At 44.4% G+C, this 17,490-nt stretch overlaps 3 protein-coding genes across 7 annotated transcripts in view; 1 reads left to right on the top strand and 2 right to left on the bottom strand.

Annotated features, from left to right (window-relative positions):
* Positions 1–17,490, bottom strand: part of LOC131793420 (G-protein coupled receptor 83-like) — a 61,635-nt gene that overhangs the window by 18,286 nt on the left and 25,859 nt on the right. For 2 of the 5 annotated variants that reach the window (XM_066167963.1, XM_066167962.1), the window contains exon 1: positions 2,271–2,494. The exons of 1 other annotated variant lie outside the window; for it this stretch is intronic. The gene's annotated coding sequence lies outside the window, so the exon portion shown is untranslated. Of the gene's footprint in view, positions 1–2,270; positions 2,495–3,156; positions 3,233–17,490 lie in introns of those variants that run through there. 2 more of the 5 variants (XM_066167964.1, XM_066167965.1) reach the window with 2 other exon arrangements.
* Positions 4,944–5,603, top strand: LOC131799441 (uncharacterized). Its single transcript, XM_059117159.2, has one exon. It carries the CDS (start codon positions 4,944–4,946, stop codon positions 5,601–5,603), a length of 660 nt encoding a protein of 219 aa, XP_058973142.2.
* On the bottom strand, positions 11,351–17,249 carry LOC131775117 (uncharacterized). Its single transcript, XM_066168837.1, has one exon. The coding sequence runs from the start codon at positions 17,032–17,034 to the stop codon at positions 11,761–11,763; it is 5,274 nt and encodes a 1,757-aa protein (XP_066024934.1). The 5' UTR covers positions 17,035–17,249; the 3' UTR covers positions 11,351–11,760.

The raw sequence follows: 17,490 nt of genomic DNA, 5'->3' as shown, positions 1-17,490 counted from the left end.
CGGTCAACATTCCAGTCGCGAGGCACGCACATATTTTGATGTGTTTCAACCTATGTGAGGCCGGAAAATGTACATGGGTACACATTTCCAAATGCTCTAACCTCATTTGCCATAGAAGAAAGATCCAAAGACCATTTTACTGTGGTTATCTTGTCGCTCGTCGTATTTATAACGTCCGATGAAACTTTCTGTCAATCTGCGAACTATCACCAACCTTCGTTGTAAAACGTTTGACATCTGTCTGCACTGTGGTATCTTATCCAGCGGTTCAGTTGACTGTGAGTGTTGTTCGGTTTGTGGTGTAGTAGATCTGATCGATGCTTTTGAAAGTAGCACTACACATTTGTTGCAGTCAACTTGGTGTTGTTTACGGAGAGTAGTCACGCAATGCAAATCATACAATGGAAAGTTATTTTTTAGGGGGTAGGGGAAGGGGAAAGTAAAAAGACGTCACTCTGCTGCTCAGATTTTTTGTTCTTGTGAACATCGAAATCTCTTACATGTAAGTCGCGGAGATCAGGCCTTCGGCTAATACTCGTTAAAAAGCTAAATTTTGTACCTGCTAAAAATAGTAAGCCTAAGTAAACAAAAGCTGGTTCAGTATGGTAATTACACGATGCCTGTTGTTTGCTTAGAGGCGGGCCTTCGGACTTTGTTTTTCACAAATACTCTAACTTACACGGTCAACTTTGTTACATAAAAAAGGTTGTTGTTCGTTCAAGTCGCTTATTGGCGGAGTTTGTTGTTACAACACTAGAGATCGAAAGCGTAAAACGGAAATTGTTCCTTTACTTTCATACACCAAGAATATCGCAAGTCATAAGTCGGCTTTCAAATTTACCGGTCCTCAAGATGAGATCGACCTTATTTTGTGCCGAGCGCACATATGTCGGCCTCTCTCTAGTTTAAGGTTTTAAACGGTAGTTGGGTCTGTTAACAATGGTTAATAGTACCACTCCCTTTTGCAAGCCCGCCCATTGGCCACGGAACATAGCACCCCAGCCTCACATAAGCCACACATCCCCAACACTGCGTTTTGTAGCACGGTGCAGTAAAAATGTAGAAAAGGTTTTCTTGCATGCTATTAGGGTATTCCTTGCAATTTTAGTGGAAAGAAAAACACCCCTAATAAGTACGAAAGGCACAGAGCGCCAAAAAAAACAAGAATAATAAATGTTTGTCACCACACAAAGATGACACTAGTACAAAAATGTTTACAGAATAAAATATTTTGTAGGTTCCAAGAGTTCAATTCTAATAGTACTTAATTATAAGGAGTTTTACCCTTCACCTACCCCCAGTCAACTGAACCGTTGAATAAGATGCCACAGTGAAGAAAGATATCGCACGTTTGACAACAAGATGGTGTTCGACAGGGTTGGTGGTTACATGGGAAGTTATCATTTATACAGACCTAAATACGACGAACGACAAGGGAATCACACTAAAATGGTCTCTGGATTGGTCTTCTGCGGCAAATGAGGTTAGAGCATTTGGAAATATATTTCTATGTACATTTTTCGGCCACATATAGGTTGAAACATATTAAAGTATGTGTGACTCGCGACTGGAATGTTGACAGCAAAAGGTCAAATAACTGCATTTTAACCGACTTTGAAAAGCTTTTGTATCGCTCTCAATCATTTGCCCAAACAAGTTTTTTACAGTTATATTGAGAACATCTTTTCGAAATTCAACCACCAAAAACTTAATCCATTCGAAGGTTTAGCACATGGCGAAAATTAATTTTATTCACGAGGTATTTTTACTGAAGAGAAATGTATGCTTTCGAAATTAAATTATTTTAATCGCAAAGAAGAGCGCAATGTTTACAAAAATCATTTTGTGAGGTCTTATGAGATCGAATAAGAAGATTTGAGTGTTTAAAATACGAGATAGTGATTCGTTTTTGCACGCGAAGCCCTCAAACTCGTTTAACGGAATTTCGTTATTTGTATTTTTTTCTGAAATAAAAAGATATTTCGCCCAAAAAAGTATTCAGTGATTTTAGTTATAGCCTAGCCTATCTAACATTAAAATAAGAAAGAAATCGAATTTTCCACCCTTGCCGCGATATGTTTAATTTTTACAGACAAGGGCTCTTAAGAGGTAAAACTTATGAACATCGTTTAGAATCACAGTTTCGCGAAGAATTCAACTTACTGAAGAGAAGAAGTCCAATTCGAAAGGAAAAAATTCCTTTAGATTTCATCAATAGATTATTTACAGTTTGATCTCTAAATCGGCGCCAAAGACAGAGTTATACTTACTGGTAATATTGTAACGTTGCCGATGAAATTTCCCATAACCGTGTTTAGCTAACTCGTGACAAATAGCTTGGCCAAATCCTCGAGAGGATCACGATTTGCAGCTTAATTTTGGTCCAGAAGCGTTTGTGACGGGAGAAGCTCTCTGCAGCTCATGTAGTCAAGTCAGACAACCGTAACACTACTAAGGCAGCTAGCGTTTTTGTCTCTTTTGTGGTTATCAAGGTTTTTCCCTATCATAACTGCTTTGAATTTTTATTGGCCATGGAAAATTTGTATTGATGACTCATTCTCACGTGGCATTCCCAACCACGCAAAGAACACAAAAAAAATTTCAAAGTTCAAGCGTAAGAGAAAATTCCCAGCATGTGATGAATTTATTTTGAAAAAACAAATCAACAAATGAAATATTTTTCAAGGCGTTTGGAAAGCGCATAACTTAAAATGAATTTCTGTAAGAATTGCTATATAAAGCCTCTGGTGAAACTATCAAGAAACATAAGCAGTAGCCTTCAAGTGCCTGCATCTCTCGGGTTTTTTCCTTAATGCGGGTTCTCCAATGAAACAAAGGACAAAGGATGACTCATCATCACGGGGGTTTCTCACGTACTCCTCCAATGTTCAAAGCGCCGTAAAAGTTGGACTCTCATTGAAAAGTAAGCGTGAGTCGGAGAAAGAAAAGAGAGCTCGACAATTGACATTTAATGCACGTCATAACACTACTTAATATTATAAACATGTTCAGGCCCACCAACGCGTGCAAACTGTGGTAAACCAAGAGGCCGGCAAACCGTGGTAGAATTCAGTCTCGTTGCTATTTTAATTGACACTTTCAGGAGCGACAACGAATAAGTGCAATATCAGCAGTGAAAAAAGAGGAGAAACTTACCAAATTGGCTCTGTTTTACGGCAAAGCGAAGTGAAGACTATTCCATACAGCGACTACGCCATGTAATGGTTTCGTGTCATTTGATGACGTCATGCCCCCAGCAGATCGCTGTTCCATTTGTGGTTTGTATTTTTGGTGGTTTCGGCGAGATGCCTTGGCGGCCGTCACCACCAAAAATACAAGGATGTCGTATAGATCAGCAAATACAAAGATGGCTTAAGGGTCAGCTGCAGGATAGAATAGCTAATAAAGGAATGGCATGGCCTTCACGTCACGCCACGACGATTCGCCACAACATCGAAATATTTCAAGTAATACTAAGCAATTTAATGTTCAGATAGAGCGTCTGATGTTTTGCAAAGCTATTCGACCTAACGCTACACTATTTGTGTCTACGCTGTACCATTCTACATTACGCTGAGCCATTTCACGCAACGCTACACCATTTGTGTGTACGCTGTGCCATTCGACATTATGCTAAGCCACTTCACGCAACGCTACACTGTTTGTATGTACGCTGTACCATTCGACATTACGCTAAGCCATTTCATGCAACGCTACACTATTTGTATGTACGCTGTACCATTTGAAATTACGCTGAGCCATTTCACACAACGCTACACTGTTTTTATGTACGCTGTACAATTTGACATTACGCTGAGCCATTTCCCGCAGCGCTACACCAAATGTGTGTACGCTGTACCATTCTAAATTACGCTGAGCCATTTGACGCAACGCTACATCGTTTGAGCGTACGCTGTGCTACTCGACGTTACCCTGAGCCGTTTAACGCAACGCTACACCGTTTGAGTACTGTATTTCAAATGAGTGCTAAGCTATTCGTAATTAAGCTAGTCCATTTCACAATCTCATGTTCCAACTCAACATGGGCTACTAGACCGTTTCTCATTTGGCTAAATTATTCATGTTTAGGGTGTTCTGTTTCACGAAGGAAAACTAGCCTGTCTATAATTTGGCCATGCCATTCCTTTATTAGCTATGCTATCCTGCAGCTGATCCTTATACCATCTTTGTATTTGCTGATCTATTTGACATCCTTGTATTTTTGGTGGTGACGGCCGCCCATAGGTTTCCCTTCTATGCAAGGAACACAGTATCCATCAATCCAATTCGAGTTCTTCATTAGGGAAAATTCCCAGCAGCGAACGAACGATAAATAACGCGAACAATTTATTCGGCTCTATACTTAAAAACCACTCGGCCTTGTGCGGCAAGATTGGGAAATGTATTCCACTAAATATTTAGTAAATCTGTTCATTCCCTGAGCGAGCTGGAATAAAGCAGGACGATGGGAAATAACAATTCAAGAATAACATTTGTACAGGGAAATTTGCATTTTAGTCAGACTTACAGGTTACAGACTTACGATTGACTTGACTTCAAAGGCCGTGTTTTACATAATTTTTCGGACTGCAAGAGGTCACATCGTTACAGGCAAGGAGTTTTGTTGTCAAGGCGGCATGTCATTAGATCGTTTCCTAAAATGAACTAGAATCTATGTTGCTTCAATTGGGCTTAAAATGATAGACTTAAAATTAGACGATCAAAAGACAAACTTTACTGTAACAAGACCTTTTAAAGACGAGATTGTCGTGATATTGCGTTACACGGTCACGCCACTGGGCCGATGAACATCTTTATATTTAGAAGACTTAGGAGACAACGAATACACACGTGGCGGCAGTCGAGTTCGCACAATAGACAACCCTTTTGAGTTCACAGAATCGTGACATGGTGTCAGGAGTGGGATCTGTTCACCCCTAAAGATGACAGAAGCAGCTGAAGCATCCATAGTTGTGCCACCAGCGCCGACTCAAGTTTTTATTCCCCCGTCAAATTTGCCCCCGCCGAAAGCGCTTAATTTTGACGACAATTTAGCCACCGCATGGAAATCGTGGAAAGCAGCGTGGCAGCGCTACGAAATCGCTACTGGTGTATATAAACAAGAGGGCATAGTTCGTGTGTCGACATTACTAAGCATTATAGGCGAGGATGGCGTCAGAGCCCACGATACCTTTATTTGGAACGAAGACGAAAACGCAGACGACATTTCACAAGTCCTGAAGAAGTTCGACGAATTCTGCATTCCTAGGACACAGGTCATATATGAACGCTATAGGTTCAACAACCGAAACCAGGAACCAGGCGAAAACATCTCGACGTATCTTACGGAGCTTCGAACGATCGCAAAAAACTGTGCACACGATACAATCACACCAGATGAAATTTTGCGTGACCGCCTCGTGCTAGGCATACGGGATGATCGCGTCCGCGAGAGACTTCTCCGTTTGAATGATTTATCTCTCCTACAAGCAGTTGACATTATTAAGTCGTCAGAACAGACCCAACAGCAAGTAAAGCTAATGGCTGGAGGAGACACTGCAGTTCATGCGTTACGGAAGGCGGGATCGGCAGAAAAAACCTGAAGAAGAACGACAACTTAAGTCACAAGCATTTAGAAGACCGTCTAAAGAATGTGGAAATTGCAGAATGGTGCATGGACATCATTGTCCCGCGTATGGAAGAACATGTTTTAACTGTGGGAGTATGAATCATTTTGCGAATAAATGTCGCGCTAATCCCCGAGGAGTGAAAAGTAGAGTTTCGGCGGTCCACGAAGCCGTCGACATGGGAAACGACCCCTACTACATTGGTGCTACTACTAGTAAGAGCAAAGGCCAGGAAAAATTGGCAGTGGTCAAACTCCACATTTATGGGCCAGATCCCAAGACAGAAGTCCAGTTTCAAATAGATACTGGGTCGCAGTGCGACATTCTCCCGGCCCAATTATACAAGCAAATCACTGGGGACACCCTCCTTCATCGCCTCAAACCATGCCAAAAGGAAATAGTCTCGTACACAGGGGATCGCCGCAAAATTGCTGGTAAAGCTACCCTGCCTGTGTGGTCCCGTGGACAGCGGAGGTCAATGGAGTTTAACATCTTAGACGGAGACTATCAACCGATTTTATCATTGAACACCAGCCTCAATCTTGGCTTTGTGAGTTTGCATAATTGTGACGTCCTAGCATTACACGTCAAGTGTCCCAAAGCCTCCTTGCTCGAAGAGTATGAGGACGTATTCGACGGATTAGGGGCCCTACCGGGAACATACAAAATAGCCATAGACGAACAGGCGCAACCAGTTGTCCACGCACCGAGGCGAGTGCCAGTAGCCTTGCGTCCATGCATCAAAAACAAGCTGGACGAACTTGTTGATCGTAAAGTTATTATTCCAGTAACAGAACCGACGCAGTGGGTATCCAGCATGTTGGCCATAGTGAAGCCAAACAAAGTACGCATCTGTATTGACCCGAGAGATTTAAATCGTGCCATTCGGCGAGAGCATTACCAGTTGCCGACTATCGATGAAGTGGCCTCCCGCTTAACAGGTGCCAAGAAATTTACTCTTTGTGACGCCAAGGATGGTTTCCACCAAATCCTCTTAGACGATGCTTCTAGTTTCCTGACAACGTTCAATACGCCTTTTGGGCGTTATAGATGGGCCCGCATGCCTTTTGGTATCTCAAGTGCGCCTGAAGTTTGGCAGCGACGCATGCATGAATTCGTAGAAAATTTAGAAGGAGTTGAAGTTATCGCTGACGACTTCCTCCTCGCTGGATTTGGCGAAACTGACGCAGAGGTCAACTCCAGCCTTGAAAAGAACGAACGTGCGTTCTTCAAGAAATGCCGGGAGTGGAACCTCAAGCTCAACAAACTCAAGCTGAAAAGATCTCAAACCGAAGTGCGTTTCATGGGCCACCTCTTGACTCCTGATGGTCTAAAGGCAGACCCAGCCAAAGTTGAAGCTATTTTGGATATGCCACCGCCGACTGATGTGAAAGGCCTGAAGAGGTTTTTGGGGATGGTCAATTATCTGGCCAAATTCTTGCCACTCCTGTCCGACATGACAGAACCTTTGCGAAGGCTTGAGGACAAGGACGTCGAGTGGTGTTGGCTTGCACAGCATGAGAAAGCATTTACCACAGTCAAAGAATACTTGGCCAAGGCCCCGGTACTGAAATACTATGATGTTACTGAAGAAGTGACAATCCAATGCGATGCCAGCATAACGGGTCTAGGTGCAGTACTGATGCAAAAGGGTCAGCCCGTTGCCTTTGCCTCGCGAGCTCTGACCGACACCGAAACGCGTTACGCTCAAATCGAGAAAGAGCTCCTCGCCATAGTGTGGTCAACCGACAAGTTCAATCAATACATACTGGGACGCGAAGTTGTACACATCGAGTCTGACCACGAACCACTGAGGGCAGTTTTTACCAAGCCAATACACAACTCACCAAAGAGACTCCAGAGAATGCTGATGGCCCTTCAGAATTACTCCCTGGATGTGCAGTATAAAAAAGGGGAACTTATGTGGGTATCAGATGCACTGAGTCGAGCATACCGCAACACCACCGAAGCCTCCAAGCACGATACAAGTCTGATCTGTACACTTGCCGAGATAGATCATTCAGAAAACCTCTCGATTGCACCATACAGGCTCGCTGAATTCAGAAACGAGATTGCCAGGGACCCAGTGATGCAAAAGCTAATCGGAGCAATCAAGGGTGAATGGCCAGTGTCAAGGAAGTCCTGTACCCCTGAGCTGACGCCTTACTATGACAAACGAAGTGAGCTTATAGAAGACAAGGGACTAGTATTCCTGGGGGAGCGATTGCTGGTACCCCCTTCCCTGAGAAAAGAAATGTTGAAGCAAATTCACCGATCACATATTGGAATCGAAGGGTGTTTACGTCGCGCTAGGGAGGTCCTCTATTGGCCCCTCATGAATTCGGAAGTAAAGGACTTTGTTTCCAAATGCTCAATCTGCCAGTCGTACCAGCCAGATCAGTGCCGCGAGGAATTGCAACCGTATCCGATCCCGTCGCGTCCCTGGTCGATGCTAGGTGCCGATTTTTTTGACCTTGGGCAACAACATTTCTTTGTCCTAGTCGACTACTGGAGTGGGTTCTTTGAAGTCCAGGAGGTTAAGGTGGCCACATCTGCTAGCGTGATAGCTGCGTGTAAAGTACAATTCGCCCGCCATGGGATACCAGACGTGCTTATTACCGACAACGGACCTCAGTTTACGTCATCGGTGTTCAGTGCATTCGTGAGAGAATGGCAGTTTGAACATAGAACTTCGAGCCCCCGTTACCCCCAGTCAAATGGCCGCGCCGAGAATGCCGTGAAGACCTGCAAGAACTTGATGACGAAAGCGAAAGCGGATGGGCAAGACCCGCTGTTAGCCCTTCTTGATTGGCGCAACACCCCAACAGAGGGTCTAGGAACATCACCCGTACAGAGACTGATGGGACGCCGCACACGCACTTTCTTACCAACCCATGAAACGCTCCTGCGGCAGCCATCACACCAGGAAACAGCCACCAAATTAGCTGAGCGCAAGAAAAGACAAGCTCAACAATACAACAAAAAGTTTCGCCCTTTAGAGGCACTAAAGTGTGGACAGGCCATCAGAACGCAGACGTCGACCGCCTTTGTGGCATCAGGATTACCATATGAACTGAACATTGAATGATTGAGCCGCTAAATAGTTGTTGGGTTCTGTTTCTATCTTTTTATGATTTCAATGAAGAACAATGTTTTATCGATTTTATGTGATTTGAACAGTGATCGAAACCGAACATTAAGTATTAATTAACTTTTGAAGATAAACTTTGTAAAAAGGGGAAGATGTCGTGATATTGCGTTACACGGTCACGCCACTGGGCCGATGAACATCTTTATATTTAGAAGACTTAGGAGACAACGAATACACACGTGGCGGCAGTCGAGTTCGCACAATAAACAACCCTTTTGAGTTCACAGAATCGTGACAGAGATTACGGCATATTTACTAGAAACCGAAATTCTAAAAATCAGGAAAGCAAGATTTATTACATCAAGACCTTTAAAAGCGAGATCACGGGTTGTGAAACGCATTTCCCTTCCGGAAAATTTCGAAATTCCGACATTGTAAGGCAAACTGAGTGCGTTTTAATGTGCAATTATTTTTACAAGAAATGTTCTTTATTTCATCAAAATGATGTTAGGTTACGTTAAAAAGGGGCGACAAGTATGTATTCATATGCTAATGAGAAATGTTTATCCGGCTATATATGCAGCTAGTTACTTAAACAGTTCAAGGATTTTCCAAAGCGGAGGTCAAAAATTTGCCCTCCATCTGTTCGAATTTACTGAGACTTGCCTTTCCTTTCTGGAACATTTCTATCTTTTTTCCAAGAAAATATGGGCTTATTCTCTCCACTCTGATTTTTTTTCTTCCGTATACCCCTGAAATTTTAAATAATCGAGCATAAACATTGGGGCAAAGCAAAAAAAGGGCAACACACTCGACATACGTGTAATACGAAGTTCATTGTAAGAATCAAACTTGTTCGGGTCCACAACGATAGCAAACGATCGAGATATAATCACTGCGATATCTCAGCTGTTCAATTTAAAACACTCACGAAAGGTCTGAGGGCCAGGATTATCATATTTTTGATTCCATGCGCGGTTTGAATTACTACGTCTTGTTATTTATAGAAATGCATCGAGTAGCTGCTCAGCACTCTGTTACGACCTGAACTCTTAACTTTACCAAAATGTACCTGTGCGAATAAGCACATGCGCATGACTCCTGCTACGAACAATGTTGACTCAAGCGTGTTTTAAACATTGCATTCTGGATATGCACCAAATGTAATTCCGAGTGAAGTTGGCTCTGTTGAAACGAGAAAACATTCGACCAAATCGTCTTGGCATGAAGAAAATGACTTTTCTAGGTTTTTGCAACAGAAATATTGTTTTTGTTGAAGAGAAATGTCACGATAAAGTTACAGTTAAAGCACCCGATATTTTTTTCATTAAGTCTGTCTATATCCAATTCCAGCTCATGAATTTCATTTGTTATATTCCGAAATCAATCTTGGCTAACGAGCGAACCATTTCTTTGCAACCTAATGCTTCTTCATCTTCAAAAACCGAATATCTCTTCCAAAATGAAACAGAAAAAGGAAAAGAAAGTACGAAGAAAGAAAGAGAAAGAGTGAAAAATAAATAAATAAACTCTCATTTTAAGCAGTGACGATTAATGAATACTGCCTTACTGCTCTCGTTGTCGGTTGTTTTCATTGTGCGTTTTCATTGCGTCCTTGAATCTGCAACTGTGAATATCTGAGTAAATGTGGTAACAAATGAGTAATGCATTAATTCTGGTCATGACTGGAGTCGCATTCGATTCAAACTTTCCAAATTTAAAACTGAATAGAAGCTGGCATTTTACATAGAAATTACGTAAATTGGGCTCACATTAAATCTCACAGACGGACTTAGGCCCCGTCCACAAGTATCCGGATATTTTTCAGTATATATCCGCAATTTTCTCGTTGTGGTTTGGCCTTTCGTCCACATGTATTCCATGAATACGGCTAATGAATCCGCAACTTTTTCGAAAACGGTTCCTAGAGCCAAGAATCAAGAAAAATAACTTATAACTCACCTTTAAAAGGTTGCTCTCAAATTGCTCTAGGGTAAAACGGAACTCAATAGCCCTGTGAAACGTTGTCGAGTGTCAGGTCATGTGTTCAGAAAAATTGATAAACGTTCGGTAACTTGGGAGCTTTTCTTTTCAGAGGAAGCAGAGGATGTACATGTTCGCGAGGGTTCCAAAAAGTTCTCAAGTAGTATTTGAAAAGACCTTGGGGTCGAATATGTTAACAAATTTTAAGACAATTTTCAGAGGTTACTCTTTGGACTCTCATAACGGCAAACTTTTAGGAATCCTCTTTTAGTGACTGAGATACAGACTATACCGTTTTTTGACAAACAGATTCAATTTCTTGGTCCGTCTGTCTGCTCAGACATGGCGCACTTATAATGTCAGATCGTAAGATTGAAAAATAGTTGTTATTTCAGCTGCAGGCGATTGTGTAACTGACGTTTTTACCACACATCGACGTCCTCTCTGATGAACTCAGACCTTAATTTCAATGTTTTAAAGTATTAGTTGTACTCAGACTTAAGATCAAATACATTGATCGCTGGTATCCTTTTACCTTCAGGAAAGTCATACCAGCGCAAAATATTCACGATCCCATAAAATTAAACAGGGCAGTTTTTCAGATTGAGTTAAATTAACGTTGTTGAAAGCGTAAAAAGCCTTCATTACTGTTGTTGGAAATCCCAGTATAGCAACACTAGTCACTCGCGTAGTTTTCTTTTCCTATCTTTATTCTAGTCGTTACACGCTTCGTATCGCGTCGATCTTAGCCTATATCTTTTTTCAAAACCACAATCCTAAAGACCACCCTTGGTTTTGCGTTGCGAGGTTACACGGCTGACGTCACTTTTCCGACACCCTCCCCCCATTTGTCTCGGAGAGCAAATGTCTGTCGAGAAATGAACCTTATCGCTTAGATTTTATGAACGAATCTATCATCTAGAATTTTCAATCGATTTCCTAATCACACTAATCATTGATCAATCAGTAGCCATAGTGGCAGATGTTCAGTTCATAAGTAGAATGTTCAAGCATCCGATCCGCTGTTGTCATCCAATCTGTTTCGGTTTGGTTCAAAGTTCAACCCCCTTCCTCATCGTGAGCAAGATCCTCCATACGTAATCTTGCTGCGACGGCTGCATCACGGGAAGGCCTGAACGCTGGCGCTTCAATGCGCAACTCGGTCGTTGGAGGTCTGTCGCCGTCTCCCGGTCGATCACATGACAGTTCTAACGGATACAGCTGCTGTACTGCTCGCTCTAGATGTGAGGTCCCTGTGCGCAACTTTGCTCCCCGGACAACACCGTCACGCCCTTTGATTAGTTCCGTGACGATCCCGACCTTCCATTTCCCGCGATTCTTGTCGTCCGACTTGATCAGCACGACCTCGCCCACAATAGGATTTTCGGGCTTTCCAGGATTCTTTAGACGATGGCGTTCGCGCAGCCCCTTTAAGTACTCCCCCGTCCATCGCTTCCAGACGGCCTCCTTGCATCGTCTGAGATACTTTGCTCGCTTGCGTAATTCACCGTCTTCTATGCAGTGCGGTTCCAACTCGAGTAGTGCATTTGGTTGACCAAACAACAAGGAGTGGGGGGTCAAGATCGGTAGCTGCACATCGTCCTCCACGTAACTTAAAGGTCGGTTGTTGACTGCAACCTCTACGTCTAGTATAACCTCCTCTAACTCGGTCCACGTTAGGAACCCGTTTCCAATGGTCTTCTGTAGACTTCTCTTCACCAATCCAACCATTCTCTCGAACTGCCCTCCCCACCAGGGTGCTCTGCTCAGGTTGAATTGCCACTTGATTTCTTGACGGGAGAGGAAATCGTTGAGGCGTTCGTCAGTCATCACTTGTTTCAGCCACTTAGCTGCTGCCACGAAGGTACTCCCGTTGTCTGAGTAAATCTTTTCTGGCCGCCCACGTCGGGCGATAAACCGTTTCAGGTATCGAAGGAATTCTCCCGTTTCTAGGCTGGGTAGTAGCTCAAGGTAAATACCTCTGGTCAGGCTACAGGCGTAAAGCGTTATGTAAGCTTTGCCTTCATGATTCCTCCCCTTTCTATACTTCAGTGGTCCGGCGAAATCCACTCCGACTACTTGGAACGCATTTTCTCCTTCGGTACGATCCCTTGGTAGCTGTCCTGGTGGCGGAACCGCAAATGCTGTGGCGCGGAACCGCTTGCAGCCGTTACAAGCTTTAACGACTCTTTTTGCAAGGCGACGCAACCTGAGAACCCAGTACCTTTCACGAATCTTTGCCATTGTGAGGCTCACTCCCCCGTGGAGTGTCCTGATATGTGCGTCTGCCACCATCTTCTCCGCGAACGGATGAGACTCAGGCAAGTAAATGGGATAGTCTCCCTGAATCCGCCCTCGGTATTCCAGTAACCCGTCTGCGTTTTCTTGTAGGTTCAGCTGAACACGATGATCTTCGAACCGCACGTCTCTCTTGAATTTCACCTGTGTTCGCTTTAGCCACAGGTGTCGCTGCATCTCGATCTCCTCTGTCGTGAGTGGTCCATTAGATCTTCTCGTCTTTTCGCTTCGTAGGTTATGTATGAATCGAGTCACCCACGCACAAACCCTTAGGGTTTTCCATAAGTTGAACTTGATCAGCAAGGCGTCTAGGATGTCTGTCTTAGCTTGTGCTACAGCGAATACGTCCCGTATCACTTTTGCTTCCGCCTGACTGTCTGGTGTGGCCGTTGTCTTAATATCGGCTGGCCATCGCTCTCGGTCTAGTAACCACTCAGGCCCTCTCCACCATAGCTCTTCATTTTCCACGCTTCCGCTCCGACTGCCAAGGTCAGCTGGGTTGTCCTTTGTACCCACATGACGCCAGTTTACTTCTGGGTGTTGCTGGATTTTCTGCACTCGATTGCTTACGAACTGCTTGTAACTCCCTGCTCCCTTGATCCAATGTAACGCAACGCTGCTGTCCAACCAGCAAACCATATTTCCAACTGGGAAACCCTCTAATGCTTCCTTAACGTTCACAATGAGATTGGTCGCCATGTGACCGGAGACCAACTCGAGGCGGGGGATGGTGAGGCCTTGCTTCGCCAGTCTAGCTTTGGCTGCTATCAGCCCAACACTATCACCGGATGGTTGAGATATGACACCGTACACTGCCGCAGAAACGCCTTGTCCGCTTGCGTCGCCGAAACAATGTAGCTCAATGTTGCTGATCTCTTCAAAGTGTTGAGGTATGGCTCTGGGTACGGAAATGCTCACTGGTAGCTGTGCTTCCCATCTTGACCACTTGGTTCCCAGTTGACCAGGAAGTTGAGCATCCCATCCGACTTTCAAATCACATGCGTCTCGGTACAGTAGTTTTCCACTCAATGTCATAGGCGCTGCGAGCCCTAACGGGTCATACACTCTTGCTATCTTCGCTAGTATCCCTCTCTTTGTCACTTGGGTGCGGTCAGTTGGGAAATTTATTTCAATGGTATCTTGTCGCTTGTTCCATGGAAGCCCGAGAATAGATCCCCCTCCTTCTTGAGGTGCACCCAACTGTTCTTTCGCGAATGTATTATCTTCGCTAAGAGAATCACCAGGGGACTCCACTGCCGGAACATTTGAATGCCACTTGTGCAGCTTGAATGAGGCTTGGTTAAAGACATGGGTAACGCCTGCTTTGACTTCAAGGGCAGCTTTTACGGTGGGTCCCCCGCTGATAAGGTCATCGACGTATAGACTCTTCTCTATTTCCCTCACCAGGTCCGGATTCTCGGTACGACAGGCTTCCAGGTGTTGTTTGATAACTCCCCCAAGAAGAAAGGGCGATGGGGCCAAACCAAACAGAGCTCTCGTGAATCTCAGTATTTCCACTCGCCTGGATTGCAAGTCCGTGATCCAGTGGAATCTCATGGCATCCCTGTCTTCTTCCCGTATTCGTACTTGTAAGAACGCTTGCTTGATATCACCTGTTAACGCGACTGGGTGGAAACGTGCACGGACAAGAACAGCCCAAAGCTTGTTCTGCAACGGAGGTCCCGCGTGAAGGCACTCGTTGAGAGAAGGAGCCTTCTCTGAAGCTCGGGCAGAGGCGTCGTACACGATTCGAAGTTTGGTACTCTCTGCAGCTTCTCTCACCACTGCTTTATGTGGAATATAGAACTCCTTTCCCACTGGTGGGCCTGACACTCGCTCCACTATTCCTTCGTTAAGCTGGTCTTTAATTATGGCGTCATACTTCTGGAGTATTCCGTTCTTCTCCAGTTTCCGAATGGTACTTTCCAATCGCTTCAAGCTTCCCGCTCTGTGGTTGGGCAGTGGAGGGTGGTTTCCCCTCCAGGGTAGCCCCGTCTCGTACCATCCCTCTGGCCCTCGTGTTATTTGTTCCTTGAATTCTTCATAAACATCTGCTTGATCTCCGCCTGGTGTGTCACGCAATCCTAGAACATCTAATTTGCATAGTTGTTCGTAATCTGCCGCTGTCGTCTGGGTCAAGAACATATTAGAGAGGTCAACTTCTTTACCTGGTGACATAATTGTCCATCCGAACTTTGTTAGCTCTGCAACAGGTTCGCCGGGACGTCCGATCTTTGGTATGGTTTCTGTCTTTATTTTCGCGTACTCGCTCGCACCCAGGATAATGTGGACTGGTAGCTCAGGCTTCTCGTCTCTGTCGTCCATGTATACCCCATCCAAGTAGGGATATTTCTCCAGTATCCCAGCATATCCTGGGTTGTCAAGTGATAGCAATGTACTACGGTCCACTCTGGTGACTTCCGTTTCCAATCGAAATTTTCCATCAAGGCTGCCAATCGTCACGCTATGAACTCCGATGACCTTGTTTGTTGACCCAAGCATCATCTCTATGCGCTTGAATTCTTCTCGTAGCGGTTTGTTTCCCAGGTGTTCAAGGATAGCTGACGACGCGTATGAGCTGCCTGCCCCAGTGTCTAGGAGTGCGCGGCATTTGATTCCATTTACTTCCACGACAACAACGGGATACACGACTCTCTCTGTTCCTTTGTTTTGTGCCGTCATAAATCTTCCCCTCGTTGTGTGACCGCTTGGTGGGCGATCACATATTGACGTGTGATGTCGGCGTTGACAGTTATGACACCCGCGGCTTCTACAGCTGTCTGCTCTGTGTTTGTCACTTGTACAATTAAAACACAACTGTTTTTGGCTCAGAATTCGTTTGCGGTCTCCGACCGCGACAACTTTGGTGCAATTAGCGGATGTGTGGTTCGTGTCATCGCAATAGACGCATCCGCGCATCTGTCCTCCATTTGCTTGTTGTTGGACCTGATAAGACCTTCCGCGTGGCGGCGGAACGCGGGCATTCCAGTCGTTGCGATCATTCTTCCTCTTGGACACACTCCCACCATCGCTTTCTTCTCCTTCTGAATTTATGTCTCTCCAACCTTTAATTGCCTGAATCAGTTTAGCGAAATCCCAGTCTCGCCAATCTTCGTGTCCCCGGACTAAGTCTCCCTTTATTCCTTTCAGTTTGTCTAACACCGCCCTCACATTTCCGGAGACTTCACGTAACTTCCCGAGCGTCTCTAAGCTTTGTACATTGAACAGAAGCCTTTTGTAAAACTCATTAATTTCTTTTGGACTGGCGCTTGTGATGGTAGGCAAACCCATGATGTTGTTTACATATGCATTTACAATTTCTGACGTTTTCCCGTACTCCGATTTTAGGATGGCCTTCGCCCTTTCGTACCCCTCAAGATTGAACGGGAGTCCATCTATGTCCGCTCGTACCTTTGTAACAAGGAGTTCCTTTAGATAAGCGAACTTTGTCACTGCTGACAGATCCGTCGCGTCTATTTCCGCGGAAAATTTATTCCAAAAAGAGAGCCATTGTTCGAAGGACCCATCAAACTTCGTTATTGATAGCTTTGGCAACTTTGCGTGCATTCCGGTATCGCCTGATAACCCTTTCCCTTTTTTGCTACCTAATTCTTCTGATTTTTTTTCGTAATCAAGCTTCATTTCCCATTGTGCTTTTTCAAACGCGAGTTGCTCCTCTCTCTCCTTCGCGATTGTCGCTTTCTCGCTTTCTTTTTCGGCCATTTGCGATTTTTTCTTCACCTCCCCCAAACACTTCCCAAGGTATTCGATCTCCGCGTCTACACCCTCAATAACTTTGTCTATTTCATTGCTCCATGCACATACCTCGTCCATTTGCTCACCCTTTGCAATCTTCTTCTCTTCGATCTTTAATTTGACCTCGTCCGCTTCTTTTGCTAAACACACCAACCCGTCACGGTGTCTCCCAATAGTTGTCGCGTTTGCCTTGTCCACAATGCCCTTTCCCTTTTCTTGCTTGTACGCCAAAAGCTTGAGTTTTACGTCCAAATTCTTCTGAAGTGCCTCCAGTTCCATGTCTCGATCTCAGTCCCGTCGGAGGTGCCAGTTAGTGTTGGAAATCCCAGTATAGCAACACTAGTCACTCGCGTAGTTTTCTTTTCCTATCTTTATTCTAGTCGTTACACGCTTCGTATCGCGTCGATCTTAGCCTATATCTTTTTTCAAAACCACAATCCTAAAGACCACCCTTGGTTTTGCGTTGCGAGGTTACACGGCTGACGTCACTTTTCCGACACTGTAAACATAGAAATTTGCACGAAAATTTCCACGGTTAATGAAGTGTTTTGAAACATGATTGATGTCTGATGGTTTTTCTTTTTTTTTTTTTTTTGAAAGGTGAATACTCGTCTGACGCTGTAGCATCGCTTGTCTCTCAATCTGTGGACGTTTCGTGAGATTTGTATGATAAACTTACAAAATATCTTTCTCAGGATATTTACTAATGAACAGAATTGACCTCAACAAAGAAAT

The sequence above is a fragment of the Pocillopora verrucosa genome, chromosome 6 (genome assembly GCF_036669915.1).
Source record: "Pocillopora verrucosa isolate sample1 chromosome 6, ASM3666991v2, whole genome shotgun sequence".
Classification (NCBI taxonomy): Eukaryota; Metazoa; Cnidaria; class Anthozoa; order Scleractinia; family Pocilloporidae; genus Pocillopora; species Pocillopora verrucosa.
Note: the sequence above shows the minus strand (reverse complement) of the source record. Positions and strands in the feature narration are given on the sequence as shown.

Excerpts from the sequence above, each read along its gene's own strand:
- LOC131799441 (XM_059117159.2), top strand. The coding sequence starts at position 4,944 with ATGACAGAAGCAGCTGAAGCATCCATAGTTGTGCCACCAGCGCCGACT.
- LOC131775117 (XM_066168837.1), bottom strand. The coding sequence starts at position 17,034 with ATGGAACTGGAGGCACTTCAGAAGAATTTGGACGTAAAACTCAAGCTT.